General features: G+C 42.3%; 4 protein-coding genes across 4 annotated transcripts; 3 read left to right on the top strand and 1 right to left on the bottom strand.

Annotated features, from left to right (window-relative positions):
- Positions 1–39: 39 nt before the first annotated feature.
- On the top strand, positions 40–3254 carry LOC129170077 (mucin-2-like). Its single transcript, XM_054757261.1, has 2 exons — positions 40–147; positions 371–3254. The coding sequence occupies exon 2, from the start codon at positions 377–379 to the stop codon at positions 1676–1678; it is 1302 nt and encodes a 433-aa protein (XP_054613236.1). The 5' UTR covers positions 40–147; positions 371–376; the 3' UTR covers positions 1679–3254.
- Positions 3255–3842: 588 nt separating this feature from the next.
- tmem119b (transmembrane protein 119b) lies at positions 3843–7379 on the top strand. The gene is made up of 2 exons (XM_054757039.1): positions 3843–4379; positions 6151–7379. The coding sequence occupies exon 2, from the start codon at positions 6165–6167 to the stop codon at positions 6930–6932; it is 768 nt and encodes a 255-aa protein (XP_054613014.1). The 5' UTR covers positions 3843–4379; positions 6151–6164; the 3' UTR covers positions 6933–7379.
- LOC129169982 (iron-sulfur cluster assembly scaffold protein IscU-like) lies at positions 7306–9407 on the bottom strand. Its single transcript, XM_054757040.1, has 5 exons — positions 9076–9407; positions 8170–8283; positions 7902–8012; positions 7741–7819; positions 7306–7667 (listed from the first exon to the last, which is right to left on the bottom strand). Exons 1-5 carry the CDS (start codon positions 9178–9180, stop codon positions 7576–7578), a joined length of 501 nt encoding a protein of 166 aa, XP_054613015.1. The 5' UTR covers positions 9181–9407; the 3' UTR covers positions 7306–7575.
- Positions 9408–12947: 3540 nt separating this feature from the next.
- On the top strand, positions 12948–14556 carry LOC129170116 (chemerin-like receptor 1). Its single transcript, XM_054757327.1, has 2 exons — positions 12948–13006; positions 13076–14556. Exon 2 carries the CDS (start codon positions 13089–13091, stop codon positions 14097–14099), a length of 1011 nt encoding a protein of 336 aa, XP_054613302.1. The 5' UTR covers positions 12948–13006; positions 13076–13088; the 3' UTR covers positions 14100–14556.
- The last annotated feature ends 514 nt before the right edge of the window (positions 14557–15070 follow it).

Genomic DNA, 15070 nt, shown 5'->3' with positions numbered 1-15070 from the left:
CACGCGAAACACACTTGACTTCCTTTTTGCAAAGTTTCCTGTCCCTTTATCGGCATGTGTCACCGTCAGCGTGTGGCGGTACATCCTCGTCCTCGAGACTGACATGACTTGAATGCAGCATTTCTTCGAGCTTCTCCAGCAGACAAGGTAAGAGGAGCTCGTTCTTTTGTCCCCACATCGAAAGACACCGTCAGCCGTCATGTCATGTTGGAGGACGCGGTGGACAGATGTGTCGCATAGTCTTGTTGAAAATGGGTGCGGCGGAAAGAGTGTTTCATCACACACGAAAGGATGTTCCTCATGCACGTCTTTTAAACATGACCTTTGGCTTTGGAACGAGTTGCTTATCTTGTTCTTTCACATTTTCCAGCCAATAATGATGCTCCTCAGCTTGAAGACCTTCTGGTTTTTGCTGTGGGGACTTGTCTCAGTGCAGTCTCAGAGTGCATTGACAACCTCGGACATGGAAAAACTACATGTTCCTAACCAGGAAGCTTCAACGCTACCCGGAGACCTCTCTGCAGACGATGAGCACTCCACGACGAGAGCTGATGGTTTGGTGGTTATGCCTACACTCAAAATGGTGGCCAGGATGCCTCCTACTTTCAGCGACTCTCCAGAACCCGCTGGTAGAACATCCCATGATGGGACTACCGAAGGGACAAAACCTACAGAAGGTCAGCAAACATTTAGATCTTCTCCAGCAACATTGCCCATCAGTGAGTTGGAAAGAAATTCTAGTCCAGTCTTCATCCAAAACCACAGCGGTCCTGGAACAACTGGAAGAACACCTACTGATCTGATCTCCACGCCACAGCCTCCTGAACCATTAATGTCAATCTCCATCTCTTCACGCTCACCACAAAACCTAAGCAGTCCTTCAGTTTTTGAGACAACTGGAAGAACATTGACTGCCACAGGAAGCCTCATCGCCACGCCAGATCCTCCTGAACCGTCAACGTCCGTCTCCATCACGTCAGGTCCATCCCAAAACCTCAGTAGTCCTGCAAGTTTTGGAACAACTGGAATAACCTCTCCTGATCCATCAGTCTTCAGCTCCCACTCTTCAGGCTCATCTGAAAACCTCAGCAGAACAACTGCAAGGACATCGATTTCCACAAGAAGCCTGATCTCCACACCGGATCCTCCTGAACCATCAACATCCAGCTCCATCACAGAGTCATCTGCTTCAAGCCCATCAAATAGTGGACTGACCTCCGGACCTCAGCCTCCAGAACCACCTAGGTCCCTCAGTTACTCGTCTTCCACCAGAATCCCAGCAACCACAAGATCTCCACCATCTACCCCAGCACCTTGCGTCCCCCTCAAACCCAGTGTGGAGGACCAGCCCTGCTCAACTCGCAGTGTGGTCAAACCCTGCCTCATCTCCATCGGCTTTCTAGCAGCGCTAGCCACCATCTTCATGGTGTCCACCATCGTCCTCTGCACCAAGCTGTCCACCAGGACGTACCAGGTGAAAAGAGCCAAAGAAGAAGAGACGGAGATGATGTTCATGTCTGCGCTTCTGCCCGAAAGGAACTACGCGAGCGTGCGGCAGCGCAGCCCGGCGGTGACTAACGGGGTCCTCGTCATCCACAGTTTGGGGGACAGCGATGAGGACGTTAGCGATAATCTCACACTCAGCAGCTTCCTGCCAGAAAGTGACCGCTTTGTGTAGCAGGACCTCAGACAGAGACCTCTTTGATGGAGGTGAAACTTCACTGGCCTGCACTCACACTGCTCTACATGCACCATCACTTCATCACACAGCGCTCTATTCATGCAATCTCCACCGCTTGGTGGAATATTTCCAGCAATCTCATCACACAGAGAGGATCTTTGACTAGCAGTTTTGCAGTAGGTCCTTAAAAACAGCAGAGCGCTCCTGTTACATATAGAGGATCTTTGATGATGCATTTTTTTTTTTTCAGTAGGTCCTTCAAACAAAAGGTGTTCGTGTCACATGGAGGATCTTTGATTAGCGTTTTTATAGTAGGCCCATAATAACAGCAGAGCACTGCTGGTATATAGAGGATCTTTGGGTAGCGTTTTTGAAGTTGATCCTTAAAAACAGCAGAGCGCTCCTGCTGTTATATAGAGGATCTTTGATTACCTTTATTTTTCAGTAGGTCCTTCAAAACAAAGGGCGTTCCTGTCACATGGAGGCTCTTTGATTGGCGTTTTTGCAGTAGGTGCTTAAAAACAGCAGAGCACTCTTTTTATACAGTATAAAGGATCTTTGACTCACGTTTTTGTAGTAGGTCCCTCATAACAGCAGAGCGCTGCTGTCATGTAAAGGATCTTTGGTGTTTTTGTAGTAGATCCTTTTAAATACAGCAGAGCGCTGTTGTTATGTAGAGGATCTTTGACAAGTGTTTTTGCAGCATGTTCATAAAACAGCAAGGCGCTGCTGTTTTATAGAGGATCTCTGACTTGTGTTTTTGCAGTAGGTCCTTAAAATCAGTGCTCCTGTTACAGAGAGGATCTTTGACTCAGTTTTGCAGTAGGTTCTTGAAAACAACTGTGCTCCTGTCTAAAAGAGGATCTTTGACTAGTTTTTAGTCATTTTACGATAATTTACATTTCCAGGATCATAATTTCTCAGATTTTTTCCCCCTGAAAAGTCTAAAAATAGAGTGAAACTATGTGCATTATTTTAATTCAGGCAGCATTTGATGTTGTACTTGTGCTAAACAAACAATATGAAGGTGACTATTTGAACAGAGTTGTCCCAATAAAAGTGTTCTCTATGTGCAGGCAGTCAGTTCCCTTATTTGTGCTGCACAGAAGCCTTCTCATATTCACTTCCTTCTAAAGAAAACAGACCTGAATACTTAATGGCCGCATGCAGCCATGTTTTTTTTCATAGAGTCCAGACAGACAGAAGTAAGACCTGGGCCACATGAGGAGGAGGAGATCCCTGATGATGACCATATAAAGCACCACTTGTCTCCACTGATTACAAACACAACACTCTGTCTCCCTAAAGTGGACACATACGCCGTGTGAGTTTAGCTGCTGGAGAAAATAAGCCATCATTGTTTCCAACAGGCACAACTCCCCCCTTGCTCTTTTTTTTTCCACCCCCATTCTGCAGGCTGTCCACACAGGAAACATTAACCTCTTCCTGCATTAGTTGGCCGCTAACACACGCCACCGCTGTTTGACCTGACCTGCACTAAGTCATTGAGGGGATTGGTGGGGGGAGGAAGGGACTCAGAGGTCGCAGGGAAGGTTGGTTTTTGGATTTTACTCACAAAAGACCACACGTGGCTGTCTATTTTTATAAATCAAAATGTTGTAGCATTCATGTTAATTTTAGTAAAAAGTTATATATATTTGTATATGTGTATATATTATATATATATAAAATGTGTGTATGCATGTATATGTAAGTATATATAGATTCTCTTTGCCGCTTAGCCTCAATAGATTCGCGTGAGTATGCTGGAGCCTATCCCAGCTATAAGACATTTTTCCTAAATAAAATAATTTAAAAATATCTTAATTTGTCTAATTCATTAGTTTATAGTATAATAATTGACAAAACTTGTGTTTTTCTTTTTTTTTTAATTGTAAATTAAAAAATTCTTTGTATTTATGATTCATGACAAATTTAGCATAGTATATGTAATTTCTATTATACTGTATGAAAGTTATATATATATATAAATATAACATGAGAAATTGCGCCCAAACCTTTGTCTAGTACTGAACACACCCATTTCTTAAATGCTGAGAGACAGGAATGTAGTTTTCTGTTTTTTTGTCCACTTTTATATGTTATATTACATATAATTATCGGTATTATTTTTTGTGTACTCCATTCTGTTGGAAATGCTGCGCTGTTGCTTTTATTTGATTCGGAAATGAACGGTTTGCCTGCGAGAAGATGGTACCCTATGGATAATGTTGCTCATGGCCCAGGTAAGTGGAGTGATATATTGATATGATATGCTGTGATATATAAATCAGCATTACAGTATAGTTGAATTTGTTGGCTTTTCAAGCATTCGCATGCGGTTAATGGTGGAAGGCTAATTTGTTGTGAAGTCTTCTGTTACTTTGGTGGACACACAAGAGCAGGACGGAGATATCCCTGGCCTCTCTCAGCACATTGTAAACTCCTCGCTAATAAGAACAATCTGTGTGCAGGCCATAGAGGAAGGGGGAAACCGGAGGGGGAGGAGTACAGTGGAGATGAAGAAGGAGGGATTTCTCTCCTCATGGTTTTTAAACACCGTCTGTCTGCACCATTCCAAACCAGGCTCTTGCTGGTAAAGTGCAGATGTGGAGCAGCATACGGACAACTGGCGTTTCAGACGTGCAATTCCCACACAGACACTTCATCGGGACTTCTCCTCCTTAACCGCTGGATGGTGAGTGTTTTGATATGTCACATAGCCTATCACAAAAAATGTTGATGGAAAAGATGCACCTGTGAACGCATCACGATGCCTTCAGAGGAGCATCCGGTGTGTTGGTTGTGTTTAAAAGTGATGGTTTGCATTAGTCTGTGTCACATTGCTCAGGCCACATGTGTGTGACTGTGAAGAGTGACTGATTTTGGGTAAAAAAAACAACAACAAAAAAACTCCACCCCCTTTTCCATATTATGTTACATGTGAATAGCTTGCACACAGATGGAGTAGAAATAACAACAATAGTGACACATTTATTCATCATATCGCTCTTTTACTTCAATTGTTATTGTTAAAATAATTTTGTGATATATATATATATATATATATATACACACATATAAATGTATATAGGTGTGTGTGTATTTTTCAGTGATTTTTCTACAGGTTTATATAATTATTAGGGCTGTCAAATGATTAAAAAATTTATTAGATTAATCACACAAGTCTAAAAATGTATTTGTCTAACGCTAGTCTCTTTAATCGTGGCAGAACATGTGAATCACACATTAAACCGTGTTACGGACAATGCGGGTTTTAAATATGTGCCGTGGCAAGGTTTCAAATCCGGGTCGCCCATGTCGAGCGACAGAGTCATCAGCGGCCATACAGGCGTTTAAAGTGAGGGGAACTCCAATGCATTAAGTAAGATAGCGGTGACCTCCGTAAGATTGCCGCAATACCAACACTCTATCAAAAATAATATAAGTCCCTTTCCTTTTCGGCTACATAGTCAACAATATGCTGGACTTACATCAGTCATCAGTCATTTTGAGTCGATGACTAATTTCTACAGGTGATTGGCGGTAAACTGGTGCTTGTAAAGTAAAGTTGGCGTTCAGCCAAATGTGACAAGCATAAATAGAACGGTTAAACTATTAAAGGTTGAGACAGCTCCATACATCTGCGCTACAGCATCGTCCGAAGCAGTTCACAATCAACATGTATCTAAAAACATGACAACAATATAAACCTTCATAAGTAAAATACATTTGCTTACCAGAGATGTCAATTTCCTCCTTCTCAGTCAACCATTGTGGATGTAACTTATCTTATTACAGTTTTGCTGTGATCAACCAATCAGGACTGGGGGGGGGGACTGCCGCTTTGCTCTGATCAACCAATCAGGATTGGGGGCCTGCAAGGTGGCCCTGTGAGGCAACACAGCCCCTTTGCTAATAGTGTCGATGTAACAGGGAGAAACACTCCTGGTTCTGAAGGCCCTGGGCAGATTACATTGATATGGCAACACATAGAAGCTGAAATCTGATTGGACAAAACAAAATATAACATACACATACACTACTGGAAGCACTGCAGCCATGAAACACGCTACGAAATGAAGATAATAAAACTGTTGGTCATGGTTAGGCCAGCAGAGAAGGCCCTGCTGGCCCTGACTGCACACCACCGGTAATGATTTGCAAAAAATATGTTTTCATTATTTACTTCACTGATTGGCTGGGAGAAATCACATGCTTCCTGATAGTGAGCCATGTGGCATCTATTCTGATTTAACAGGTTACCAAATGTGGTTCCTTGCCCATTGGGGTGAAAGTTGAGTAGTATGAGTGCAATGTGACTAGATGCTGGTTGAGAACCACTGAGGCGATGTCATGACATCATGAGGCATCATTGCTTTTCTTGCCCATGATGTCACCTTTGAGATTCATGTAATGAAAGTTAAATATTTGCAATAAAATGAATAAGGTGAAATGATTGTTTTCAGACCGTCGAGGTGAAATGAAGCTCCTTCATGTGATCGCCATCTCTGCCGCCTACATCAGCAGCAGTCTGGCATCACCGCTAACCTCATACAGCTCGGCTGAGGGCAGCGCAGACGTGGAGGACCTCTACGTCGTCACCTCCTCTCTTCCCACTCAAAGTGTCTCATTGGAGTATTACCAGACAACATCTGTTGGCCCCACCCACCAGGAAGCGGACTACCTGAGCAAGGTGGTGGACTTCCTCGAGGACAACATGCTCCTCATCCTCGTCTTAGCCTCGCTCCTTGTTCTTGTCTTCCTCGCTGTGTGCGGGGCGATCGTCCTGAGTCGGAGGCGTAAGGTCAATGCCTACTACCCATCCTCATTCCCGTCCAAAATGTATGTGGATGAAAGGGACAAGACCGGAGGCGCTCGTGTCTTTCATGAGCTGCCAGAGAAGGAAGCGGCCCGGCAGGAGATCAAGCCAGTAGACTCTCATAGGCAGCTTCAAGCAGACATTATGAGGGTGGCCAAGAATCTGAGATCGCCAACAAAAACTGGGGAGGGAGCCAGCATTCCTGAGGACAAACCATACAGAGACATGATCCTGGATGAGGAGGAGCTAGCAAGTCCTGCTAAGGGAAAGGAGACATGTGAAGCAGCTGCAGCAGCAGACTTGACTTCCCCTGTGGGACAGGAAGACGAGTCCCAGGTTGCGGTGAGAAGTCTGCGGCCTGCGTCTTTGCATCTTCACAATGACTCAGCAACATTGCAACTCATTGCAGGAGAGAAAACAGCGTTCTAAGGACTGGTAAACAAACTTTTCTACATCTAGACTTTACCCCCTCTTCACTTTATGAAGATATTTCGGACAGCTTGGAGAAGAACAGCAGCAGCAAACCAGCAGATGCTCACAAATGAACTACAATTCCCCACAGGATTGGAAGTAGCCGCAAAGGGGGCGTACTCCATGTTTTTGTCTCTTATCACTTCCTGTAGGTGAAATGTCCCAATACTTGTGTGCAAAATGTGCTTAGAATGGTGATTTTCAAACATGGCATTCTATAAGCGGCTCATGCAGTGAGCACCTTTAACTGTATTGTTGGCCAACATCTATTCTATAGTCCATTGTTCATAACAGGAGACATTTAATAAATCATGAATCTTTTTCTTAAGAATATGTTTCAGGGTAGTTTTATTGAAGACTTTCAAAGTTATAAGTGCTTTGTATTCTTAACAGTCAGCACTCATTGGCCCTTAACGTCAATCCTTTTCAAGAACCAATGTAGCATAATTGCAATTCCACTTTAGAAGCTTACATTGTGCGTTTGCGTGACAGGCTAAACATACAGTAGTATTAATAGTGTGACTTAGCATAGTGTGTGCATCATAAATACTGCGGGAAGTGATGCAGCACTGCTATTACTTCTCAGCAAAAGGGAAGCCATTTAATTGGTGGCCCTGACTGCCCCCTGCTGGTCGTCATGCTGCTTGAGGCGGTAGTCAGCCAGGGCGGCCTTGATGGCGTCCTCGGCGAGCACTGGGGGACAAAAGATTTGTAAACCCTGATAACAAACATATATAATGTTGCAGATAAATAACAGTAAACTCACTGGAGCAGTGAAGCTTCACAGGTGGGAGACTGAGCTCTTTGGCGATGTCGACGTTCTTTATCATCAGGGCCTCATCCACCTGAAAACAAACAAAGATAAGTACAGTGACCACGACAACATTCCAGTCTACTGCAAAAAAAGTCAGAATGTGTTTGACTCACAGATTTGCCCTTAACCCACTCAGTGGCCAAAGAGCTGGAGGCGATGGCGGAACCACAGCCGAATGTTTTGAACCTCGCATCCACGATCTTCCCCTCGTCATCCACCTCAATCTAGTTGACATAATCATTAATAGACTGTAATTTACTTGCTAAAATGTACTTTCCCATACATCCCCTTGTGAGGAAAGCTATTTTGAGGAAAGGCCCAATAAAAATATACAGTATACAATATAATAATATACTGTGTGTCAAATATAGTGTGACAAACCTGCAGCTTCATTACATCTCCACAGGCGGGAGCCCCCACCAAACCGGTGCCGACCTTCTTGGAGTGTTTGTCCAAAGAGCCCACGTTCCTCGGGTTCTCATAGTGGTCCACCACCTTAAATACAGGTGTAAATAAATCACACAGTGGAAACTGTTGCTATTTGTTGAATCCATATGTTTAGTTGCTTTCTGTGTTCAGCTACACAGGGCCTTGCCAGCCATCATTATACAAATGCGTGTTTTCAGCCTTGCGTAAGAGACAATGAATTAAACAGATTAGGACAGGATTTCATTGTTTGTCATAGCAACTGCTGCTTCCGGTCACCTTCCTCTCCTTTCTGCCGAGTCACTCCGACCAATGCAATATTATATCACTGTGTTTATATAAATATATATAATCTTTTTTATTGGATGTGTTTTGCCTTTTAGTTAGTTTAGCATCCATTACAAATTTGCAACATATATTGTGTTTGAGATGAGTGTAGATACTTGTGATCATGTTGTAAAAAAAAAAGTACCTTTATGTCATTAAAACATGTATATTTTAAACAAAAAGTAAAACTTTAGTTACAAGCATCTACAAACTTATGTGCGCATGTTACGTCAGCCTAAAGACCACTGACGAGTTCAAGCAGCATCCTGAATAAATAATAATGACATGTATGTTATTGTTAAGCTTTTCAAGTTTACTGGTTTTACTTTCGGTTTCTAGATGTGACCTACAAGAAAGCAGATGTAAATGATGCAAATAGATGTTTTAACTAAAATACAAAGATAGCAACTTTATGTACAAGACAAGGTCAGCTAATGTGACACTTGTTACCGTTACCTAGCAGACTAGCTAACTTCAACAGCGTCGACATAAGTGGAGTTACTTGAAAAAAATAAAGGTAAAAGGCTGGTTTACCTTCTTATGGTAGCAGCACTGGGAGAAGAACTCCGGAACAGACAGCCTCCTTGTCAGCAAACTTAGAGGACTTATTAGGCATTTGTTGGTCACAGCAGCCGCCATCGTGATGTTCTACGGAATAATAACAAGAGTAAAGTCGAGTGACGCACTTATAAAGAGGAGAGCGGCTCCAGACAAGCTTGAGGGACTACGTCACAGCAAAGGGGGCGTTGCTACAGTTTACTACGCATGTCAGCAGTTTATATCACGGTTTGTATACACTTCACGATGTTAGGTAGATCTCATAACCATAGACAGACTCCGCATTGTCACTGCGCAATACGCACCCGGAACGCAATCGGTCCCGCGCATGCGCAATGACTACGTTCTCCTTTAGTCCGCCTTTAGCTGATTTTTACGACAGCGCTTCTGCGACGTCACGTGCTGTGGTAGTTATTATTTTTTAAATGTATGAACATATATGGTCAATAACCATACTTCATATATATGATATGTTGGGAGGTTATTTTATAAGCGATTCTTGTTAAAATACTTCGTCAGCATGGGGATGTTTCTATCGTCTGCCATCCACCAAGACTGAGCTACGTAAAAACTTACGCAATGCACGAAGCGCAGACGTAAACGTCATATACGGCTACGTTTAACATAAATAAATAGAATACAACACCTAAAATGCAGTTATATTTCAATGTAAACAACCATAAGTAGAGTGCAATGATGGATTAATTTGGAGGATTCAGCTTTTTCAGAGTGTGTTTCTAAACGGGGAAATACCATCCATCCAAACATATCTTCCTAGCAAATGCTTTTGTGTGTTATTTTTTCAGTGGCAAAATAATTTATGGAACAAAGAAAAGAAGGCTCGCACCACTGATATGATATATAAAAAGACTGATTATGTTGGTATTTCTCAAATGTCTATCTATCTTAACATCATCTGAAGCTGTTCATAATCAATATTTATCTAATATCATGACAAAAACAAAAATTTAATAAAACACATCACACTCACCACTCACTCGTACGCACTGATCTAAAAGACTTACAGTGGAAGAGGCGAACAAACCCTTTCTTTCCTAGGCTGACATATATAAAATATATATATAAACTCACTTATTTGTTCAGAACACACTCACAACGATGAACAACTCCAAGCTTGTCTTTTTTCTTCATGTCGGAACAGGATCAGTTAATTGAGTGTTAGGGAATAGGCTTTCAGACATCAATCAGAGGACGGAAAAAAGCTGACATCATTGTGGGTCAGCAAGATGCCCTTGTGAGGTGAATCAGAACTCTGATTGGTTAAAATAATTCCAATAGTGTGACATGAACCAGCACTCCTGATTCTGAAGGTCCTGGACATATTACATTGACATGGTAACACAGAGAAGTTGAAATCTGATTGGACAAAAAAAAAAATCTCACATGTACAAGTAGTGGAAGCAGCACAGCTAAGAGACAAACTACAAAACGAAGATAGACGTTGGGCCTATGTTGAGAATACAGCTGGAACAAATGAATACAATTTAATGGAAAAAATACTAGAATTTAAGCTGTATATGTAGGTCAGTGTTTCTGGTAGTGTTTAGGTCAACAGAAAGGCCTTGTTGGCCCAGACTGCACACTAATGCTTTTTAAAGGGAAACTCCTGTGTGGTGCAAAAATGCAAAGCACAGCAGTCCATCCTATTATACCTTGTACTTATTTATTATCATGATTATATCTTATTCTGCCACAATTAATGCGGGACAAACAGTGTGAAGAACCCCCACATGTTATATCACCGGAAAGGTCTTGATCATAGGTAGCGTTTTGTGTTATCATGGTGACATATTTGTTGAACTAAATTGAAAACAGGACCCTTGAAACCCTTTTTTGACAGCATACGCATCATTTCGCTATGCAGTTATTTTTGTTTTACAATGGTTAACTTTTTACACGTCTCAAGTAATCATCATGGCCGCACGGTGGTCTAGTGGTTAGCATGATGGCCACACAGTCACAGTCAGGAGATTGGGAAGACCTGGGTTCTGTGTGGAATTTGCATGTTCTCCCCGTGCGTTCGTGTCCATAAGTATGAATGTGAGTGTGAATGGTTGTTTGTCTATATGTGCCCTGCGATTGGCTGGCGACCAGTCCAGGGTGTACCCCGCCTGTCGCCCGAGGTCAGCTGGGATGGCTCCAGCATGACCCCGCGACCCTAGTGAGGAGGAGCGGTGTAGAAAATGCATGGATGGAAGTAATTATCATCAACTTTACTTCAGACACATGCATGGTTCATAGAACATTAAAAACAAAACAAACATCACCAAAAAGATGCAGTAAAATCCATTGCCACATAAGGTACGGCACCGGTGTTTCCACAAACTAGAAAGACCCTGACTGAGCTTTGCACGGGGTCGGTTAGAGGACAGATGACGCTATTTACAGAGTAAATGTACATGAGGTTTGCGGGGCACAGCAGCACAGGTTTGTACAGCAGCATGAACAAGCATATGACTGGCACTCATCCACCTTAAGAAACACCGTCAATACCGAACACACATAAAAAACTTACCAACAAGCATGTTAACTTGTACATATTGCATACAACACTGCCTGTAAATGTCTATCACCTATCTGTCTATCAGTGAATATGAAGTGTCCCACATATTTCAACTCATCTCAGACTTTGAGGATGTTGTCCAACAGGGAAAAGTTAGGGAAAGATAGTTTAGTGTCCTCTTTACTCATGAGAATCATGATGTTGCTCTTTTTTCCATTGTATTTAATGTCAAATCCAGTGCTGCACACCAGCACTGTATGAAACTGTATGAAAATAACTAAATCACCAGCATTCAACAGGTGGTTTATAGTAGTATTGCCAAACCGGCAATAAATTCTACACTCATTCAGCAGATGGGATAAATCACCCATGTATACATTAAAAGACAGAGAGACTAAATTCTGCCTTGTCACACACAGTAAGTTGCAAACACAAATGGTTTGGTTTGGTTTGGTTTGGTTTGGTTTGGTTTAGTTTAGTTTATTTGAACATGAAGGTTACAATGGAATACATCTCATGAATCATTCTTTCACAGTTCCACATGTCCAAAAGGAGTAGGAAGAAGCAAAGCTTATTTAATCCTACCCACATCTATTCCATTTCTTGTACAGTACATATTATTCACTTCCTGCATTCCATGTCATGTTTCTTATATATATGAGTATATATATAAGTTTCTTATATATATATATTTATATATATATATATATATAAATAAAAAACAAAACTTAAAAAAAGAAGAAAAAAAAAACCGAACCTGACAGAACAATCGTTGTGATGATCAAGACTCTTCTGCCTTGTATTTAGTAAACATCAACTGCTTATGCTGTTTTTTAAATTTTAATTTAAATTTATAAATGGGAAATTATACAGAGTTTACTCATTTTACATAGACCGGTGCGCATACCAAAACACTAAAATTCTCACGAAAATAATTTCGAACTCCGCCATTGTGCAGTTTATAAAATAACTTCATGAATGATCATGAATTACAAGATCAAAAGCTTTTGAAGCATCAATAAAACCTAAAAATGGTGGTATTATACTTGTGGTTCAAGTGTAAAATCCAAAACACACAAAAAAAAACCACAAATCTGTGCCAATTTGGATTTGAAATCAAACTGATTGTCACATGTCATAGTAAACTTCTCTATTCTATATTAAAAAAAAGGTTTGTCCTCTTTTACTTTTGTCAAGTGTTTTACTGTTTAAAGTTTTGTTTTGCTTTTAACTCCACAGCATAGTCAAAAAATCAGATTGTCACTTCACTTTGTCAAGAACTGCTCCGGAAGCAAAAAGTGGGAAGTTGCACAGTTACATGGGAGTCAGCAAAAAATGCATTTTTAAGTCGGGATTGCTTCTTATTCCACTCAAATGCAAAAAGTGAGTACTTTTGTTTGATTGTTTGGTCTTGTGTGTAATATCCACAAACACTGTGTGTGAATATTCCAGGAAACTGTCCAAGATGAGTGTGGATTATGTACCATATGATGATTACACTGCCAACAACGAGACAGAGACAAACTTCACCGCTTTTGGACCGCTGAATGTCAGCAGTCCTCAGTCCTCTTTGACTTCTCTTCTGGTGGCTTTTAACATCATCATATGCGTCGTCGGCCTGGCGGAAAACTCACTGGTGATCTGGATCTGTGGATGGAAAATGAAAAGAACTGTCATCACCACTTGGTACATCAGCCTGGCCATCTCCAACCTGCTGTTTTGCGTCTTTCTGCCCCTGGAGATGATCTACATGATGACTTCGCATTGGCCCTTTGGACTGGTGCTGTGTAAGCTCATGTCGGCTGCTCTGTTCCTCAACATGTACAGCAGCGTGTTTCTCTTGGTTCTGATCAGCACTGATCGATGCATAGTGGCATCCTTTCCCGTGTGGTCGCGCAATCACCGCACGGTACGGAGGGCCACCGCGCTCGTCGTCCTCACGTGGTTTCTCTCGGCGCTCCTGACCTTGCCCTCGCTGATCTACAGGTGTACCACCTCGCATGGGGATGTCACGCTGTGCTTCACGCGTTACGCAGATGCACCCGAACACAAGGCGGTGGTGCTGACTCGCTTCACCTGCGGATTCCTCATCCCTTTCATTGCAATTGTGCTGTGCAGCTCGGTGCTCTGCGTAAAGTTGAGAGGCGTGAGCATCAAGTCGACCAAGCCCTACAAGATCATGGCAGCGCTCATCTTGTGTTTTTTTGTCTGCTGGGTTCCCTACCACACATTTGTCCTACTGGAGGTACACTTGAAGACCCTCAGCTTGGAGAGTCTTCACACTGGGATGAAGGTAGGGGTGACTCTGGCGGCGGCAAACAGCTTCATATCCCCAATTCTCTACGTCTTGATTGGGAATGACTTCAGTCAAATCCTGAGGCGCTCGCTGACACAGAGGTTGGAGTCGGTGATGGCGGAAGATTTTCGTACTGGAGGCCTCAGTTACTCGCGGTCTCAGTCGGACCAAGCTGTTTGATTGGGTACATAAAACACATTCATTGGATGATTTCATGATTCATGGTCAGTCTATGTATGTTAGCATTATTAAACGTCCTTGCTATGGTATGGTTTTGGTTTAATTTATTTTGAACATGCATACATCTTACACTGTAGCCAACAAAAAGTGTCACTTCATTATCATGAAGTACTGCGTCATAGAAAATAGAACGACGTCTCATAGTTTAGGTTTTAGTAGAGCGTTCACGCTCCCACAACGTGCACGCAGATATCGGTGTGCATGCAAATACCAGATGGAAGGAACAGATGTACTACAGGAGTCTGTCAAATATTGTAATGAGGGTGTAACAGGGGTACAATCCCCTTCAGGGTGGTGCAACTGTAATTTATTTTTATTTTTGTTTTGTGTTTTGCACTTCCCGACTACAAAGATGTACCAGAAAAGGAATGTACCAAATCCCTGGAGCTGATTGGTCCAAACATTATCACTTCCCATAATTCTGGGATTTGGTACATTCCCTTTCCGGCTGGTGTAATTGTAATTTGGTTTGATTTTTGTTGCCGTGTTTTTGCACTTCTCGGCCACCGTAACGATCAGATAATATTGAAGTTTAGAAGAACTGCATGCAGTACAATTTTTCTGTCAAAATGAAAGAATTAATACCATCCATCCATCCATTTTCGATACCGCTTATCCTCACTAGGGTCGCGAGTATGCTGGAGCCTATCCCAGCTGACTTTGGGCGAGAGGCGGGGTACACCCTGGACTGGTCGCCAGCCAATCGCAGGGTACATATAGACAAACAACTCCAGACAAACTCCACACAACGGAGAACCCAGATCTTCCCGATCTCCTGTTTGTGGCCAACACGCTAACCACTAGGCCAGCATGCGGACGTGATGGAGTTTGACCCCTGTTATTTAAAGTGTCATCCTACCACTGGATGGCAGTATAAAGTGTGTGTTATTTGCCATTTATCCACTGCAATG

This window comes from Dunckerocampus dactyliophorus, chromosome 17 (genome assembly GCF_027744805.1).
Source record: "Dunckerocampus dactyliophorus isolate RoL2022-P2 chromosome 17, RoL_Ddac_1.1, whole genome shotgun sequence".
In the NCBI taxonomy this organism is placed as follows: domain Eukaryota; kingdom Metazoa; phylum Chordata; class Actinopteri; order Syngnathiformes; family Syngnathidae; genus Dunckerocampus; species Dunckerocampus dactyliophorus.
This window is presented reverse-complemented; position numbering and strand designations above follow the sequence as displayed.

What these genes read in the sequence shown, in the direction of transcription:
- tmem119b (XM_054757039.1), top strand. Translation starts at nt 6,165, where the DNA reads ATGAAGCTCCTTCATGTGATCGCCATCTCTGCCGCCTACATCAGCAGC.
- LOC129170116 (XM_054757327.1), top strand. Translation starts at nt 13,089, where the DNA reads ATGAGTGTGGATTATGTACCATATGATGATTACACTGCCAACAACGAG.
- LOC129169982 (XM_054757040.1), bottom strand. Translation starts at nt 9,180, where the DNA reads ATGGCGGCTGCTGTGACCAACAAATGCCTAATAAGTCCTCTAAGTTTG. An exon ending in AGTGCTGCTACCATAAGAAG is followed by an intron (nt 8,284 to 9,075) that starts GTAAACCAGCCT and finishes CCTGTATTTAAG; the next exon opens with GTGGTGGACCACTATGAGAA. An exon ending in TGTGAAGCTTCACTGCTCCA is followed by an intron (nt 7,668 to 7,740) that starts GTGAGTTTACTG and finishes TTTGTCCCCCAG; the next exon opens with TGCTCGCCGAGGACGCCATC.
- LOC129170077 (XM_054757261.1), top strand. Translation starts at nt 377, where the DNA reads ATGATGCTCCTCAGCTTGAAGACCTTCTGGTTTTTGCTGTGGGGACTT.